Below are 17705 nucleotides of genomic sequence, written 5' to 3'. Positions count from 1 at the left end.
TCTGTCCAGGTCTCTGCCTGACACTGTCAACTCAGACCACCAAGCTAAAACAGTAAGTAGCATGCACCAACACTCCCTAGCTGGCTTTACTACCCTCAGTCCCTTGGCAGTTGACCACCTGTGTCACCTTACTTCTGCATGGAAATCTAAGGTCCATGCCATGAAGGCAGAGCCCTCACTTTATCAGAACATTCCCATCACCTAGCACTCAGCAAGGACTTCTCAATAAACAAAAGAACAAATTCCGCTGACAGAAAAAGGTAGTAAAGGGGAAACAGAATTGAGCAAAGTTTTAACCCCGAGGAATTTATGTGTAGAAAGGAGGAAGGGAAAGGAAGCCTGAACTGATGGGGATGGAAGATGGGAGAGGCAAACCCTCGGACACTGGACAGCTTTGCAATTGGTGTGGTGAGGGGGAGGGGCTCTGGATACCTTGAGGACAGGAAGAACAGGTGCCAAGACCAAGGTTTGAACAAGCTCTGAACCAACTCATTTGGCAGTCTAACCTCTCTTGGTCAAGTAGAAACCAAGAACATTTGCAGGGATTAAGAAGAGAGTCACCAGGCAAACCAGGGAAGTCTTGGTTTGGAAGAAGAAATACAGGAATGGGACTGAGGAGTGAGGAGAAACTGGCTGGTCTGGCTGCACTATAGGGAGGCTCAGAGAGAAGCAGCGGGACACAGACATGTGGCCCATCCTGACTGCCACGGTGCCCTCAGATAAAGCGAAGAATCAGCGGGTATGACGTGTCTGCCGGAGATGCAGCTGCACAGCTGTGGGAAGCCAGGAGCACTGGGTGATCAGACAGAAACAGACAGAGAGAGAAGACTCCAGGGAGGGACAGCACCTAGGTACAGGGAGTAAGGGTTTGGGCTCCTGTGCGTCACCCCTGAACTTCTCATCTGGGGCTGAGCCCGGAAAAGATGTCCCTTCCAACCAAACGCCACGTGCCCGAGCCAAAGAGGGGAGATATAAGTGCCCACCTTAGAGGAGCCCCAGGTCCCCAAGCTGATTCTTCCTCTCTCACCTCCCTGCTCTGACATAGGACTTGATAGATACTCCAAGGACACTGGTTAAAGAGGGAAGACTTTGAATAAATGTGTAGCAACCATGGGGTTAAAATAATAACAATCATTTAAATACAATGCTTATCAATTTAAAAAAATCTAAATATGTTTGTGATGGTTCTCTTTGAAGTAACTCCAGGGGCCCAAGCCATGCTGTGAATTTAGAATAGATAGCCTTTTTCCCTTCCAGGACAAGGGGCTACTTGCAAAAACAACAATGGTGTCACAGTGCCAAAATAATAAGGGGCCACTCTGTATTTTCAGAACACTTTGACTATTCAAAGGATACACAGCTTTTCATCATCCTGAAACGTGAAGTAAAGTTTAACAAAGAAGGGATGATCCAGGCGCGACATCACGTCTCTTTCTCTGGTTACATACGGGACCTTGTTCTCTTTGATAATGTGACGTTTCTCTAGAATTTTAACTTAAGGTAAGAGAGAAGTGAATTACTACGATCTGAAATGGTAAAAGAAAAACCCCAAAATACTAAACTTATAACGATTACTGGTATAAATTAAAAGTTTTTTACATAATGCAGCCACCATCTTCATGGTTTCAAAAACAGACCAAAAGTATCCTACCCCTTAAAATCAGCACAGAAACCCCCAAGCACTGGGCAGCTGGGTAGCTTTGTGCCTAGAATTGTGCTATACCTGCAGCCCAGATAGCTTGCTGGAGTCAGTACTTACTAGCATATTCCCTTGAGGTTGCCAGTTCTCGGGCCAGGACAACCTATTTTAGGAAGAAAAGGGGGAAAGAGAAAAAACACCAAATGTAACCAGGCCATCGAGTCTCACAAGTTACCCCACAACCAATCACACAGACTACCCATCCCCTACTATAAAATTACATTTAAATACTATTGGTCCTGCCTGACCAGGCGGTGGCGCAGTGGATAGAGCGTTGGACTGGGATGCCGAGGACCCAGGTTCGAGACCCCAAGGTCACCAGCTTGAGCATGGGCTCATCTGGTTTGAGCAAAGTTCACCAGCTTGGACCCAAGGTTGCTGGCTTGAGCAAAGGGTTACTCGGTCTGCTGAAGGCTCATGGTCAAGGCACATATGAGAAAGCAGTCAATGAACAACTAAGGTGTCGCAACGAAAAACTGATGATTGATGCTTCTCATCTCTCTGCGTTCCTGTCTGTCTGTCCCTATCTATCCCTCTCTGACTCTTGCTCTGTCTCTGTAAAAAAAAAGAATTAAAAAAGATAATTTTAAGAATATGTACTCAGAAAGAAAAAAAAAAAGAATATGTCCTCAGTATATGTGCATGCTAAAAGCTGCCCATTCTCCCTTTGGGCTTTTTCAAATAATTGTTACCATACATCTCATTTGCTGCCACTCTCAGACACCATACCGAGAACACAAGGGACAATTCTGTCCATGTGGCCTGCGAACAGTGACTCCTGGGAGTAGTGTTCCCTCATCACAGGCCGTGGTCACACTCCCGGCTGTGTCCTCTGTGTGGTACTCCTGAGTCTGGTGCTCAAACCGAGGGGACAGAGAGCCAATGGGCATCACACAACACGGGAAAGACCTTTCTACACAAACCAACCCTGGGTGCAACCTGAGCACCAATTTCCAAATGCCCGATGAGCCCAGTTTGGTGGTATGCTGGGTGGCCCCTACCGCTGCCAGGTGGTACAGATACCTCTAAGACACCTTCAGCGGTACAGCCCGAGGACCAGAGAGCATATGAAAACCTGCCCAACTCCTGGGATATCCCTGGGCCATCTGGGAAGACCTCAGGAGGCCGCACAGGTTCATCCAGCTCCTGGGTATGAGTTACATGCCAGTACAGAATTCTTCACTAGACTCATCAGAAGCAACCTTGGAAAAGCACCAGGTGAAATGCCCTGTAGTCACTAAGAAGGAGGTTGGATTGTGCATACTCAAGTGGTAAGATCTCTCAAAGATCCTTTCAGAGTAATGGACCTGTGTGGACTGTTCTCAGATGCTGTAAAGTGATGGGGGAGTGAGCTGGTTATGTATTTATGCAACATTAAATTTCTTCGCAGGAGCACACACTAGCTATGTAAGTAAGAAAGAACTGTTAGAGTACTAATGTTTAATGAAAACCTTTCTGAAGGGGATAGTTATGTCATTTTTCTGTTGTGTGAATTCAGCATTTCACATGCAGGTTTCCTTATGGGCACAGGGTAGGCAGTGCCCCGCTTCCACAGAACAAGGCATGACACATTCCTCCATGCCACTCAGGCTGATGGCCGAATTAATCGGGCATCATGATCATCCTCAGGGGGCCAGACAAGGGAGAGTTTCACAAGTAAACCCTCCTTTCCAGTCAAGATAAATGTCCAATGAAATAAAGTTGAGAAAGGAGAGCACTCTTCTTTCACTGGACTATTGTTAGAAGCCGTGCAGAACAAGGTGCTCTTCAAAACAGTTTCTTCTTCCTGAAAGAATCTGTAAGTACCAGAGGACTGCGGACTGTCCTCACAGTTGTAGGTTTTCATTGCAAGGGCACAATTCTTTCATAATTTAAACAAAAACCGCCAATTTAAAAAAAATCTAAAAGTTTAAGGGGAGAAAAAATTAACATTAATTAAAACAATGTTGAAAACATGGATAAACTATAATATTTTGTTCTTTGTGTTCTGAAATATTTCATAAATGCAGAAATAGAAAAGAGAAACAAATTTCATATAAGGTTTCTTCACAAAGGCCAGGCAAGGAAGACTTCCTGTTCAGAAACCCTGCCGGGGCCCCCCAGTGCCACCTGGTATCTTCACAACGCACACTGGGCCCAGCTTGGAGACAATGATGGCAGGGAGCTGTCTGTTTACAAAGGCACAGATTCAGACTGTGTACCCCAGCTGGGGAGCAGGTACTCAGGCCTCCACCTAGCAGCTGCTTTGAACCTTCATTTCTTTGACTTAGAGGGAAAATACCACAAGACAGGCACAACTCACTCAGGTAGCAAGTTACCCTGAGGGTGTTTGACAACGCAGGGATAATATTTGTCTATGAAACTGAGAACACAAGAATCTGGAGGCCAGCAAGACTGGGGCTGTTACTCTAGCAAGTGTCAAGATTGTAATGTGTTTTCATATATATATATATATATATTTTTTTTTTTTTTTTTTTTTTTTTTTTTTTTACAGAGACAGAGAGAGAGTCAGAGAGAGGGATAGATAGGGACAGACAGGAACGAAGAGATGAGAAGCATCAATCATTAGTTTTTCGTTGCGCATTGCGACTCCTTAGTTGTTCATTGATTGCTTTCTCATATGTGCCTTGACTGCGGGCCTTCAGCAGACCGAGTAACCCCTTGCTCGAGCTAGCGACCTTGGGTCCAAGCTGGTGAGCTTTGCTCAAACCAGATGAGCCCACGTTCAAGCTGGCGACCTCGGGGTCTCGAACCTGGGTCCTCGGCATCCCAGTCCGATGCTTTATCAACTACGCCACCACCTGGTAAGGCAAATTTTTTTTTTTTAAGATTTTGTTTATTCATTTGAGAGAGGAGAAAGAGAGTCAGAGAGAAGGGAGACACAAGGGGGGGAAGGAGCAAGAAGCATCATCTCCCCTATGTGCCTTGACTGGGCAAGCCCTGGGTTTTGAACCGGCAACCTCAGCGTTCCAGGTTGACACTTTATCCACTGAGCCACCACTGGTCACTATATATTTTTAAAAATATAAAAATAAGGCCCTTGCCAGTTGGCTCAGTGGTCAAGTGTCGGCCCGGTGTGTAGATGGCCAGGGTTGGATTCCCGGGCAGGGCACATAGAAACGACCATCTGCTTTTCCACTCTCATCCCCCCCCCCCCCCCCGCCCCATAGCCATAGCTTGAATGGTTTGAATGCAATGGTCCTGGGCACTTAAGGATGGCTCCATGGAGCCTCTGAAACTCTGTCTCAAGCACTAAAAATAGCTTAGCTGTTAGCATGGCCCCAAATGGGCAGAGCATCGGCCCCAGACGGAGCATGCCTGGTGGATCCTGGTCAGAGCACATGTGGGAGTCTATCTCCCCTCCTCTCACTTGGAAAAGAAGAAAATATATATATTTCACAAAAATAATAAAGGTTGTTAAATGTTTCCCCCCAGTGCTTATAGCTCTTTTTGAATTTGTCTAGTAGGTCTTCCGGTGTTTGCCGGAAGGTCCCCCCCCCCAAAAAAAAAAGAAAAAAAAAATGTTGTCCCCCAAACCCTGAAGAGATACTATACAATACCAACTTTTAATCTAAGAAACAGAAAAGCTTCCCAGACCCTTGCCAATGTGACACAGGATATGAAATGTAACCAGCTGATACCTGGCTAAAATGACTGTATTTTTTAAAAATACAAAATAAGATCAAAGGATGGCTTTTAAAGCTTTCATCTACAAAATCATGGCTGAGACATTTTAGCTACGAGATCTACTTGGTGGCAAGTGACCTTCACAACAGGAAAGGAGCCCCCAGAGGCCTGAGACCCCCTTTCAGGAAAGACCATCACCCTGATATCTGGGTCTCCCAGCTCTGAGCCTAGAAGGTCAGCCTGTCCAAGAAAAACACATTCATTCCACAAGCAACAACATGTACTCACTGTTGAAAAAGAGCCTTCACCAAGAATTTTCCCGAACTTGAAGTCTTCAGGCCGTTTCTTCCGAGGCTGCGGTGGTGGCTGCGCGGCATGTTGCAACGAGTTGGCAGTTGCTCGGGACTCAGCTGCAGTGCTGTCCATAGTGGGGCCCTGCCTGCTACCACTGCTGGGAACAACAGGGGCCGTGCCGGACTCAGTCTGGGTCCTCACCATTGATGGAGATGGGCAGGAACATAACACCACGCTGGACTGAATAGGAACGGTGTCATACTGGTGGACACAGGAAAAAGAGGTAAGACTCAAAACAGCTTACTCTTCATAGCATGAACTAAAGCGTCGATGCTGTTGAAACACAAATGCCAAGCACAGGCAGACCATCTGACACCCTGCCGCACAGCTCAGGCCACTGCTCTCCTCTCCCAAGACCCTTCTCTGCTCAGATCCCAGTTCTCCCTGTCCTGCTTTTCTACAGAACCCCCCCACCAGCACCCATCTGCCCTCACCCTCCTCCCTTAGTACTGCATGGTTCTCCGACACTCCTTACCCCACCCGCCGGCCAGTTAGCCTGCCCATTACTGCCCAGCTTAAACGCCAACCCGTTCACAAAGGAAATCAGTCCATACCATGTGACCACCCCATGTCTATTGTTCCAGAAGCCCTTGCCTGCTCACCCACCCATAGCTGATATAAGACTGGGTATACAAGCCTGACTAGGTGGTAGTGCAGTGGATAGAGTGTCAGACTGGGACACAGAGGACCCAGGTTCTAAACCCCAAGGTCACCAGCTTGGGCGTGGGTTCATCCGGCTTAAGTATGGGCTCAGCAGCTTGAGCATGGGATCATAGACATGACCCAAAGGTCGCTGGCTTGAGTAAGGGGTCACTCGCTCTGCTGTAGACCCCCGGTCAAGGCACATATGAGAAAGCAATCAATGAACAACTAAGGAGCTGCAACAAAAAAACTAATAATTGATGCTTCTCATCTCTTTCCCTTCCTGTCTGTCCCTATCTGTCCCTCCCTCTGTCATAAAAAAAAAAAGAAAAAAGAAAAAAAAGACTGCGTACATGGGAAGACACTGACTTAGGGCTTGAACAAATGAATTGGCTTGACACTGCATCCCACAACTAAATAAAAATTTAACCAGGCAGCCCTGACTGGATAGCTCAGTTGGTTAGAGTGTTGTCACTATACAAATAAAAGTGGCCAGTTTGATATCTGGTTGGGGCATATACAGAAGGAGACTGATGTTTCTGTCTGTCTGTCTCTCTTTCTCTCCCTTCCTCTCTAAAAATCAATAAGTAAATTTAAAAAAATAAATAAAGAAGAGCAACACCGGCCCTGGCCGGTTGGCTCAGCGGTAGAGCATTGGCCTGGCGTGCGGGGGACCCGGGTTCGATTCCCGGCCAGGGCACATAGGAGAAGCGCCCATTTGCTTCTCCACCCCCGCCCCCCCTCCTTCCTCTCTGTCTCTCTCTTCCCCTCCCGCAACCAAGGCTCCATTGGAGCAAAAATGGCCCGGGCGCTGGGGATGGCTCCTTGGCCTCTGTCCCAGGTGCTAGAGTGGCTCTGGTCGCGGCAGAGCGACGCCCCAGAGGGGCAGAGCGTCGCCCCCTGGTGGGCGTGCCGGGTGGATCCCGGTCGGGCACATGCGGGAGTCTGTCTGACTGTCTCTCCCCGTTTCCAGCTTCAGAAAAAAGAAAAATACCAAAAAAAAAAAAAAAAAAAAAAGCAATACCACTACTAGGTGGGCCTCGCAGGTGAAGAGGGTGCGGCGCCTGACCCCTGCTCTCCACACTCCCAGCAGCACAACGAGGATGCCCAGGAAAGAAAGAACCACAAGAAGCACCGGGGTCAGCGCCGCTGACCTGGCAGCCTAAGGCCGGCATGTCTGAAGTCACCAGCTCAGCATCACTTTCATCTTACACAAAAATAATAAATTAAAATAAAATAAATTTTAACCTGGCAGTCCTAGAACACAGAAGTATAACTTAATGGAAAGAAGAGTTCAAGAACTGCTAATTACACATAAAAGTTATAGTTGATAAAAAAAAAAAAATAAGCTAAAAAAAAAACTGTGGTGGAGTAACTGGTTAACAGTTTGGAAGACAGGCCCTGGCCGGTTGGCTCAGTGGTAGAGCATCGGCCTGGCGTGCAGGAGTCCCGGGTTCGATTCCCGGCCAGGGCACACAGGAGAGGCGCCCATCTGCTTCTCTACCCCTCCCCCTCTCCTTCCTCTCTGTCTCTCTCTTCCCCTCCGCAGCCAAGGCTCCACTGGAGCAAGGTTGGCCCGGGCGCTGAGGATGGCTCTGTGGCCTCTGCCTCAGGCGCTATAATGGCTCTGGTTGCAACAGAACGACGCCCCAGATGGGCAGAGCATCGCCCCCTGGTGGGCATGGTGGGTGGATCCCGGGGGGGGGGGGCGCATGTGGGAGTCTGACTGCCTCCCTGTTTCCAACTTCAGAAAAATACAAAAACAAACAAACAAAAAACAATTTGGAAGATAACAGATTTAGAGACTAACTGTTCCCTACACACTAAACAAATTCAAAATCTGAATTTTAAAAAGCATGCCGTGGTGGATAGCTCACTTGGTTAGAGCATCATCTCAAAGCATGGAGGCTGTCTACGGCCATGCCACCCTGAACGCGCCCGATCTCGTCTGATCTCGGAAGCTAAGCAGGGTCGGGCCTGGTTAGTACTTGGATGGGATCAAAGCATGGAGGCTGCCAGTTCAATTTCCCGGTCAGGGCACATACAGGAACAGACCGATGTCCCTGTCTCTCCCTCTCAAAAAGTAAAAAGAGTTGTATCATAGATGACTGATTAATTTTATAAGAACTCGTTCAAATCTATAAATTATTAAAACTTTTAATGAAGAAGTGAACAAGGAATAGGCACCAAAACACCTAAAGTAAACAAGAGATGAAAATGTATAGGCTGACCAGGCGGTGGCACAGTGGATAGAGCGTCAGACTGGGATCCGGAGGACCCAGATTCGAGACCCCGAGGTCGCCAGCTTGAGCGTGGGCTCATAGGGTTTGAGCAAGGCTCACCAGCTTGAGCCCAAGGTCGCTGGCTCAGGCAAGGGGTCACTCAGTCTGCTGTAGCCTCCCGGTCAAGGCACATATGAGAAATCAATCAATGGACAACTAAGGAACTACAACGAAGAATTGATGTTTCTCATCTCTCTCCCTTCCTGTCTGTCTGTCCCTACCTGTCCCTCTCTCTGACTCTGCCTCTGCCACAAAAAAAAATAAAAAAAATGTATACGGTATTCGAAGATGATTTACAGCAACCAGAGACAGCATAGTATACTTTAGGAGGACAAATTAATAAATAAGAATGATTAAATGTGTTTCCAATACACAGAGATACCTAATGCTGGCTAGAATGAAGACTAAGAAAAAAGCAAGTATACTCCTGTAACTGCAGCTGGCATGGTAAACCTGTGCTGTTAAAATGTTTCTGGAAAGAAATTTGGTAATTTGTTAACAAAGCAACAACAGAACAGTTGTCAACAAAATATAGAAATACTGAAGAGATGTGGGTATAAATACAGTTAAAAATTTAGATGGGCATTAAGAAAGAAGATGAACCTGACCAGGCGGTGGCGCAGTGGATAGAGCGTCAGACTGGCATGCGGAGGATCCAGGTTCGAGACTCCGAGGTCGCCAGCTTGAGCGTGGGCTCATCTGGTTTAAGCAAAAGCTCACCAGCTTGGACCCAAGGTCCCTGGCTCTAGCAAGGGGTTACTCGGCCTGCTGAAGGTCCGCCAGTCAAGGCACATATGAGAAAGCAATCAATGAACAACTAAGGTGTCGCAACGAAAAATTGATGATTGATGCTTCTCATCCCTCTCTGTTTCTGTCTGTCTGCCCCTATCTATCCGTCTCTCTGACTCTCTCTCTCTGTCTCTGGAAAAAAAAGAAAGAAAGGAGATGAGATAGCATCAACTCAGAAATACATAAAAGTTGCACTCACAACCATAAAAAAAAGTTTCTAGTTCTGACCCCAAAGTGTTTTAGTGGTGACATCATTAGCTTACTCACCACCAGATTGCTGGAGTACAGGAAATAAACTCAGAGCACCCAGATCTGTTTCTAATAGTACTCTCCGTTAAAGAACCCAGGACAGCACTTGACTCCATGTCTTGGAACAGAAGAAAGACAATCAATATGATGCAAGAATCCTTTGCTGGGTCTGAAAAGGAAGTACCTACACAAGTTATGGAAGCAGGAAAGGGCAGAGAAACTGTCCTGTAGGGGCTGCTACTGGCTAACTTATGCTGTAAACACTTAAAAAAGACCAGTAAGTATAGCTGATCAGAATAAGCTGAAACTGGGAAAAATCACTGAGTCTGTAACAATACATACAGATGATGAAAAAAAGTATATCAATATTATAACATAACAATTGAATGCTTAATTTTATAAGTTTGAATATTTAAGGGAATGCAGCCATACAAAGCTGTTGCTTGTATTGTGTATATATCTGTTCATAAAAAATAGACAAATTCCTTCTCTCTACCTAAACAGGGAAAGGAGACACAGAAAGCTAGGAAGAAGTCAGTCCTGCAGAACCTGCACCAAGAACAGAAAGACAGGTGGGCACAAAGTAATCAACAGTGTGCAGCAGGTGACAGCTCAGCCACCACAAGATGCTCATCTTGAGACGCGCAAAACACATAACAAAGTCAAAAACAAATCTAGACAGAACATCCTGTAACCCAAACATGACAAGCACGGAGGTGGAGAAGGGAGGCAGCAGATGGCAAGAACAAGCAGGGGCATGGGCGTCCCCGCAGTGCCGTCGAAACCTCAGCTCCACACGGCAGGCAGGCTCAGGCAGGGTCACCCCAGAATACACACCCCATCCCTGCTCCCAACCAGACAGCCATCATCAAGGACTCGAAGCTGCAAGACAGCCAGGTGGAGGCAGGCATCTTTTACTTAAAAGTCTGCTAAGATCATTATAACTCCAGGCAAAGTATGAAAATATAAGGAACTAACCAAACATGTATCAATGAAATATTGGGAAAATATGACTGACTTTGTAAAACACATCTATGAAAATCTGATTTTTAAAAATATTTTACTTATTGCCTGACCTCTGGTGGATCAAGCGTTGACCTGGAATGCTGAGGTCGCCGGTTCAAAACCCTGGGCCTGCCTGGTCAAGCCACATATGGGAGTTGATGTTTCCTGCTCATCCCCCCTTCTTTCTCTCTCTCTCTCTTTCTCTAAAATGAATAAATAAATAAAATTTTAAAAAATATTTTACTTATTGATTTTAGAGAGAGAAGAGAAATAGAGAGAAAGGTGGGAGGAGGAGCAGGAAGCATTGCTTCTCGTATGTGCCTTGACCAGGCAAGCCCAGGGTTTCTAACCAGCGATCTCAGCATTCCAGGTCAACAATTTATCCACTGCACCATCACAGGTCAGGCTAAGAGAATCTGATTTCTTTTTTCTATTTATTATTATTATTATTATTTTTTTTTACAGGGACAGAGAGAGAGTCAGAAAGAGGGATAGATAGGGACTAGACAGACAGGAACAGAGAGATGAGAAGCATCAATCATCAGTTTTTCGTTGGGACTCCTTAGTTGTTCATCGATTGCTTTCTCATATGTGCCTTGACCGCGGGCCTTCAGCAGACCGAGTAACCCCTTGCTCGAGCCAGCGACCTTGGGTCCAAGCTGGTGAGCTTTTTTTTTTTTTGGCTCAAGCCAGATGAGCCCGCGCTCAAGCTGGCAACCTCGGGGTCTCGAACCTGGGTCCTTCCACATCCCAGTCCGACGCTCTATTCACTGCGCCACCACCTGGTCAGGCCTGATTTCTTTTTAAAACCTTTTTTTGGCCCTGGCTGTGTGGCTAAGTGGATAGAGTGTAGGCCCGGCATATAGACGTCCTGGGTTGATGATCCCATGCTAAAGCTGGGTAGCCTGTGCTCAAGCTGGCAGCCTTAGGGTGTCAACAACGCTCTATCCATTGTGCCACCACTGGTCAGGCTCAGATATAAAATTCTTAAATAACAAAATGTGACAGGCTGATTCATGGATCTGGAAAAATGTCATAGTGGATCACATGCTTCCGGACCAAAGATAATCCAGCAAAGGTGCCAACATAGCTGTCATAAAGGTTTCCGGCACAAGCAGGGAGGGGATAGCCCATTGCTTCTCCTCAGCAGACAGAACCTCAACACTGGGAGGCGCCGTAAGTGACATCCAAGAACACAGTTCCCCAAAGGGTCTGCTGCAACGGTTGAGGAGGCAGGGCACAGCAGGCGGCAGGTGTTTGCAAGTCCACGGAAACAAGGAGGCACTGGAGATCTGGGGGTCACCACCATCAAACAGACAACGCTGATTCTCAAATGCTCTTAGAGGACCTAACACAGTGAAGGGGGCTGCAGGAGCACTCACCGAGGCAAGCTGTCTTCAGCGCAAGCTTCCTGACTGCTAACTGAACAAAGTGCCCGGTGCGGAGAGAGCAGTCCCCGAACAACGAGAAGGTTAAGTCTAACGAAACTCTGCTTTATAAGCACAGGTTTCTGAGAGCTTTCTTTTCTTTTTGTCAAAGTGGTTATCTTTTGTTATAAAAAGGTCTCTAAAACAGATTTTCAAAGGAGAGCACTGTCCTTTAGAAAATAGAGGTTTGTACCCAATCTGGGCTAGGCCAACACTGAGTGCAGGTGCGAACCAGGTGGACGGCCCTAACCCAACAGATCCAGTGACATGGAGCAACACCAGGCCACCCACTGAGGAGGGAGCAAGTGGAGCATTGCGCTGGCTAAAACCTGCTCATTTCCCTCTCTGACACTTGTCCATACATGAGGATGTGTCATGGAAAATGCTCAGGACACCTGAGCAAGTGAGAGAGGAGAGAGTGGGTGAGAAAAATACTGAAATTTGGAGGATAAAAAGTGAGAATTTTGTTGTCACTGGTGGTGTTTGTTGGGGTGGCAGACAGTGGGACATGATTCAGGCAGAAAGAGTCACAGAGATGGCACTGCAAACTGCCCATCTCTGCAGAATTTAAGTGACAGATGTGCTGCTTCATGTCCACACATGTGGACGTAGAGGACTTCAAGCTTGACACTAGAGCAGCCCAGCCCAAAAGCACCTGCTCAGACCAGATGTGCTACCACAGTTCCTTCCCCAGGTGAGCATGTGTGTCCAGTACATGGGAATGGGTTCAGTCCTGACCCAATGTGGGGTTCATCCTGGGAACTATTGTGGCAACACCAAAGTATAGTCCACTAGTAGGAAGCCCATACTATGAGGTCTGGGCCTCAGGGAGTTTGGGGACCCTGATGCATATTCCATACCAGTGTTCTCAGCTGGGGCAATTGTGCCCCATCCCTGGCACAGACCTTCGGCAATGTCTGGAGACACTGGGTTGCCATACCAGGGAAGGAAGAAAGTGTTCAAGTGTTACTGGAATCTAGTGCATAGGGGCAGGGATGCAGTAATACCCTACAATACACAGGACAGTTCCCGTTTGAGAGGTCCTGATCTATCCTGTAGACCAGGGGTCCCCAAACTTTACACAGGGGGCCAGTTCACTGTCCCTCAGACCGTTGGAGGGCCGGACTATAAAAAAACTATGAACAAATCCCTATGCACACTGCACATATCTTATTTTAAAGTAAAAAAACAAAACGGGAACAAATACAATATTTAAAATAAAGAACAAGTAAATTTAAATCAACAAAATGACCAGTATTTCAGTGGGAACTATGGGCCTGCTTTTGGCTAATGGGATGGTCAATGTGCTCCTCTCACTGACCACAATGAAAGAGGTGCCCCTTCGGGAAGTGCAGTAGGGGCCGGATAAATGGCCTCAGGGGGCCGCATGCGGCCCGCGGGCTGTAGTTTGGGGACCCCTGCTGTAGACTCTACCCTCTTTCCTGAAGAACCCCACCAAGGGTACAGTGACTGCCCTCAAAGCACTCAGCAGTAGGGCAGGCCCTGTGTGCAGTGACACCCTGTGCCACCCCTTAGAGCAGCAGAGAGAAAGAAGCCCAGCGACAGGAAGCAGCTTTCCACAGAGGGAGCTGTACCAGGTTAAAAAAAATCTTGGCCCGGGCTGGGTGACTGACTCAGTAGAGAGAGCATTGTCCCAGCGCGCCAAGGTCACTAGTTTGACCCCTGCCCAGAGGGTCTCGGGGGAGCAGCTGGAGAACTGCGGCACTGTCCAGGGGGGTGACAACCTTAGATGGTGCTGTGATGGCCAGGAGGGAGAAACTAACATACAGAAATGAAATGCAGTGAGAGCTAATCATGCACCACACATTTTAAGGTGTTTTTTTGTTTGTTTGTTTGTTTTCAGAGACAGAGAGAGAGAGTCAGAGAGAGGGATAGATAGGGACAGACAGGAACGGAGAGAGATGAGAAGCATCAATCATCAGTTTTTCGTTGCGACACCTTAGTTGTTCATTGATTGCTTTCTCATATTTGCCTTGAACGCGGGCCTTCAGCAGACTGAGTGACCCCTTGCTCGAGCCAGCGACCTTGGGTCCAAGCTGGTGAGCTTTGCTCAAACCAGATGAGTCCGCGCTCAAGCTGACGATCTCAGGGCTTGAACCTGGGTCCTCCGCATCCCAGTCTGATGCTCTATCCACTGTGCCACCTCCTGGTCAGGCGCACTACACATTTTACATATATATATATATATATATATATATATATATATATATTTTTTTTTTTTTTTTGTATTTTTCTGAAGCTGGAAATGGGGAGAGACAGTCAGACAGACTCCCGCATGCGCCCGACCAGGATCCACCCGGCACGCCCACCAGCGGCGAGGCTCTGCCCACCAGGGGGCGATGCTCTGCCCCTCTGGGGCATCGCTCTGCCGCGACCAGAGCCACTCTAGCGCCTGGGGCAGAGGTCAAGGAGCCATCCCCAGCGCCCCAGCCATCTTTGCTCCAATGGAGCCTCGGCTGCGGGAGGGGAAGAGAGAGACAGAGAGGAAGGAGAGAAGAAGGGGTGGAGAAGCAGATGGGCGCTTCTCCTGTGTGTCCTGGCCGGGAATCGAACCTGGGACTTTTGCACGCCAGGCCGACACTCTACCACTGAGCCAACCGGCCAGGGCTTGGCGCACTGCACATTTTAAAGTTTCACTTTCCCCTTTGTTGTATATTCAAAACACCGCAACCTCATGAGTCACAAAGAAAAACCAGTCATTCTGAAATCAACATCCAAGTGAAATATAGAAAGAACTTGGGACTTTGAAAATGGAAATAATAGATGATGTAATACAGTCAAAAACATACACAGCTGCTTTTCCATCACATGCTTTATGTGAAACGGCAGATCCTCCGCCAGCACCTCACAGCAGCTTCAATGATTTAAGGCAAATGCAATGCTCGAGACCACACTGCTTTTATCCACTTCATCAACAATGGTTCACTGAGCACCTACTGTCTGCAGCACACTCTCCTGGACACTGGAGAGACAGCAAAGAACAAAACCAAGCCCATGTCCTCAAAAAGACCACATTCTAGTGGGGCTGAGAGATGCCCCAAAATACAGAAATCAAGTAGGAGTTAGTGTGTCATACGGTGACAATTACTGTGAGGAAAACACAACATGGAAGGGAGATGGGAGTATTTGGATGAGAGCGGTGTACATATGAACAATCAGAGAAGCCCTCACTGGGAAGGTGACACCCAGCCAAGACCCGAGGAGGTGGAAAAAGCCCCAGGGACACCCAGGGAGGGCTTTCCCCGCAGAAGACTGGCCACTGCAAAGGTCCCGAGGCAGGAGCGGCTCCAGGCTCATACTGGGCAGCTTGGCCCACAGAACAGACCACCTCCAGACAAATCCCTGGGTGCTAGGCAGGAACACCCCTGAAACACCCCCTCTGGACAACTCAAACCACAGGGGTGGGAGCCTGAGAAACAGAGCTGCCCAGCTTGACCAGGCGGTGGCGCAGTGGATATGGGGAGCCGGACTGGGATGCGGAGGACCCAGCTTCGAGACCCCGAGGTCGCCAGCTTGAGCACAGGCTCATCTGGTTTGAGCAAAGCTCACTAGCTTGAACCCAAGATCACTAGCTCAAGCAAGGTGTTACTCAGTCTGCTGAAGGCCCACAGTCAAGGCACATATGAGAAAGCAGTCAGTGAACAACTAAGGTGTTGCAACGAAAAACTGATGATTGATGCTTCTCATCTCTTTCTGCTCCTGTCAGTCTGTCCCTATCTATCCCTCTCTCTGACTTTGTCTCTGTAAAAAAAAAAAAGAAAAATCTAGTATCCAAAAAAAAAAAAAATCCAGTATCCAATATTCAGACCTGCTAAATATAATAAACATTTGATTTCCAAATAAGACTGAAATGCAGATGAATTTGGGGCAAGGAAATCACCCATGGATTTTGGGGGGGATTTCTTTTCCCCCTGCCATCAAGTCTCATAACAGACACCTTGCCTCCTCCAAAGCTGCAGACATCAGCTTCCCTAACCCTTAGAAGACTGTCAGGGAGGTGGAAACTGAGTTTTATAATACAGAGCCATGTTTTTAAAGCATACCTCACAGTCCTTAATTACCTGGCGAGAGGACAGTGTTGCACTGGCAGATGAGGGAGTGGAGAGGTGAGACAACACATCCAGGTTTCAGGTCACGGCAAGGGTCTGAGGGAGAAGCAATCAGGAGGATGCTAGGAACGGCTTCCAGGGCTCCTGTACCTGTCTACACAGGGGAGAGGACCCAAGTGGAGAGGCGCTTTCATCTCCAAAATGGTTTGCAGGAATTGTGTTAGGATGGGAGACACATGGTTTCTCCTCCTTGGTTTTGAAATGAAACTCCTGACAATTACAAGTGATTTATCCATTCATTCCAATAGCAGATAGTCACTAAGCACCTACCTACCAATTGCCCAATCCTGTCCGAAGTCTGAGGACTAGAAGAGCCCCGAGTGAGCCCCAAGAGGTCAAGGAGTTGAATTTGGGGGAAGAAGGTTGACTGATGTTCCTGAGATCCCTCAAGCATCTTTATTTGTTGTATACCTTTATCTCTTTAGCAAGGATAAAATGCAAATTAAGCAAGGATTTCTATAGACTGAGCTTGAGAAGTTTGCAGCTTGACTCAGGGTCAGTGCAATGAGTCTTTCATTCTGAGAGGAAGCCTTTAGATCTATCTGCACAGGGAATAAGGATTCAAAGCTGGGGGCCTGCCCTGGCCGGTTGGCTCAGTGGTGGAGCGTCGGCCTGGCGTGCAGGAGTCCCGGTTCGATTCCCGGCCAGGGCACACAGGAGAAGCGCCCATCTGCTTCTCCACCCCTCCCCCTCTCCTTCCTCTCTGTCTCTCTCTTCCCCTCCCGCAGCCGAAGCTCCACTGGAGCAAAGTTGGCCTGGGTGCTGAGGATGGCTCTGTGGCCTCTGCCTCAGGCGCTAGAATGGCTCTGGTTGCAACAGAGCAACGCCCCAGATGGGCAGATCATCGCCCCCTGGTGGGCATGCTGGGTGGAACCTGGTCGGGCACATGCGGGAGTCTGTCTGACTGCCTCCCCGTTTCCAACTTCAGAAAAATACAAAAAAAATAAAAAATAAAAATAAATAAAAGCTGGGGCCTACATACCCCATATTTCAGCAACTACAACTGGATTCTTTAAACCTATCTTGGCTCTTAAGACTTGTGTTGTTGTATTTTTTAATTTTCAACACACACGCTGAGATATACACTAACTCCAGGATTATCAAAATAACAGATTGAAAAGCTTAATCATTAGTTACTACCTGGTATAAACCTTTTGTCTATGAACTAGTCATGGGCCTCGGAGAGACAATTACAATTACAGGTACAAGCAGAAAGGGTTACTACAGGACTGTTAAAAGCCGCTCTCTGCGGGGTTGAGCACTGCTTCTCACTAGCTGTCTCAGAACAAGTGCTATCACCTCTCTGTGGCTCAGATCCTTTACCTCAATAGTCAGGAATGAGGACAATTCCCAATGAGTAAATGTATGAAAAGCACTCAGGCTGACTGAGAGGGAGCAGGCCAGGCGCACTTTTACAATGATATAACAAGGAAGATACAGACACTAAGTTTCTTTAATTAGGGGCCATCAAATCATAAAAAAAGCCCCTGGACCCCTCTCC

General features: G+C 47.6%; 1 protein-coding gene and 1 non-coding gene across 3 annotated transcripts in view; one reads left to right on the top strand and one right to left on the bottom strand.

Annotated features, from left to right (window-relative positions):
• The window catches only part of PDPK1 (3-phosphoinositide dependent protein kinase 1), a 78189-nt gene that overhangs the window by 38758 nt on the left and 21726 nt on the right, over nucleotides 1-17705 (bottom strand). Inside the window, exons 2-5 of one of the 2 annotated variants that reach the window (XM_066382832.1) lie at nucleotides 16157-16240; nucleotides 5615-5881; nucleotides 1760-1802; nucleotides 1357-1494 (exon numbers count right to left, since the gene is read on the bottom strand). In XM_066382832.1, coding sequence (XP_066238929.1) covers nucleotides 1357-1494; nucleotides 1760-1802; nucleotides 5615-5824 — 391 coding nt within the window. In that variant the 5' untranslated portion in view covers nucleotides 5825-5881; nucleotides 16157-16240. The remainder of the gene's footprint in view (nucleotides 1-1356; nucleotides 1495-1759; nucleotides 1803-5614; nucleotides 5882-16156; nucleotides 16241-17705) is intronic. The other variant, XM_066382830.1, reaches the window with a different exon arrangement.
• Nucleotides 5132-5194, top strand: LOC136404668 (U7 small nuclear RNA). The gene has a single exon (XR_010751383.1). It is a non-coding gene; the product is annotated as a U7 small nuclear RNA (small nuclear RNA).

This window comes from Saccopteryx leptura, chromosome 4 (genome assembly GCF_036850995.1).
Source record: "Saccopteryx leptura isolate mSacLep1 chromosome 4, mSacLep1_pri_phased_curated, whole genome shotgun sequence".
Lineage (NCBI taxonomy): Eukaryota > Metazoa > Chordata > Mammalia > Chiroptera > Emballonuridae > Saccopteryx > Saccopteryx leptura.
The sequence above is the reverse complement of the archived record's forward strand: the minus strand, read 5'-3'. Positions and strand labels throughout refer to the sequence as shown.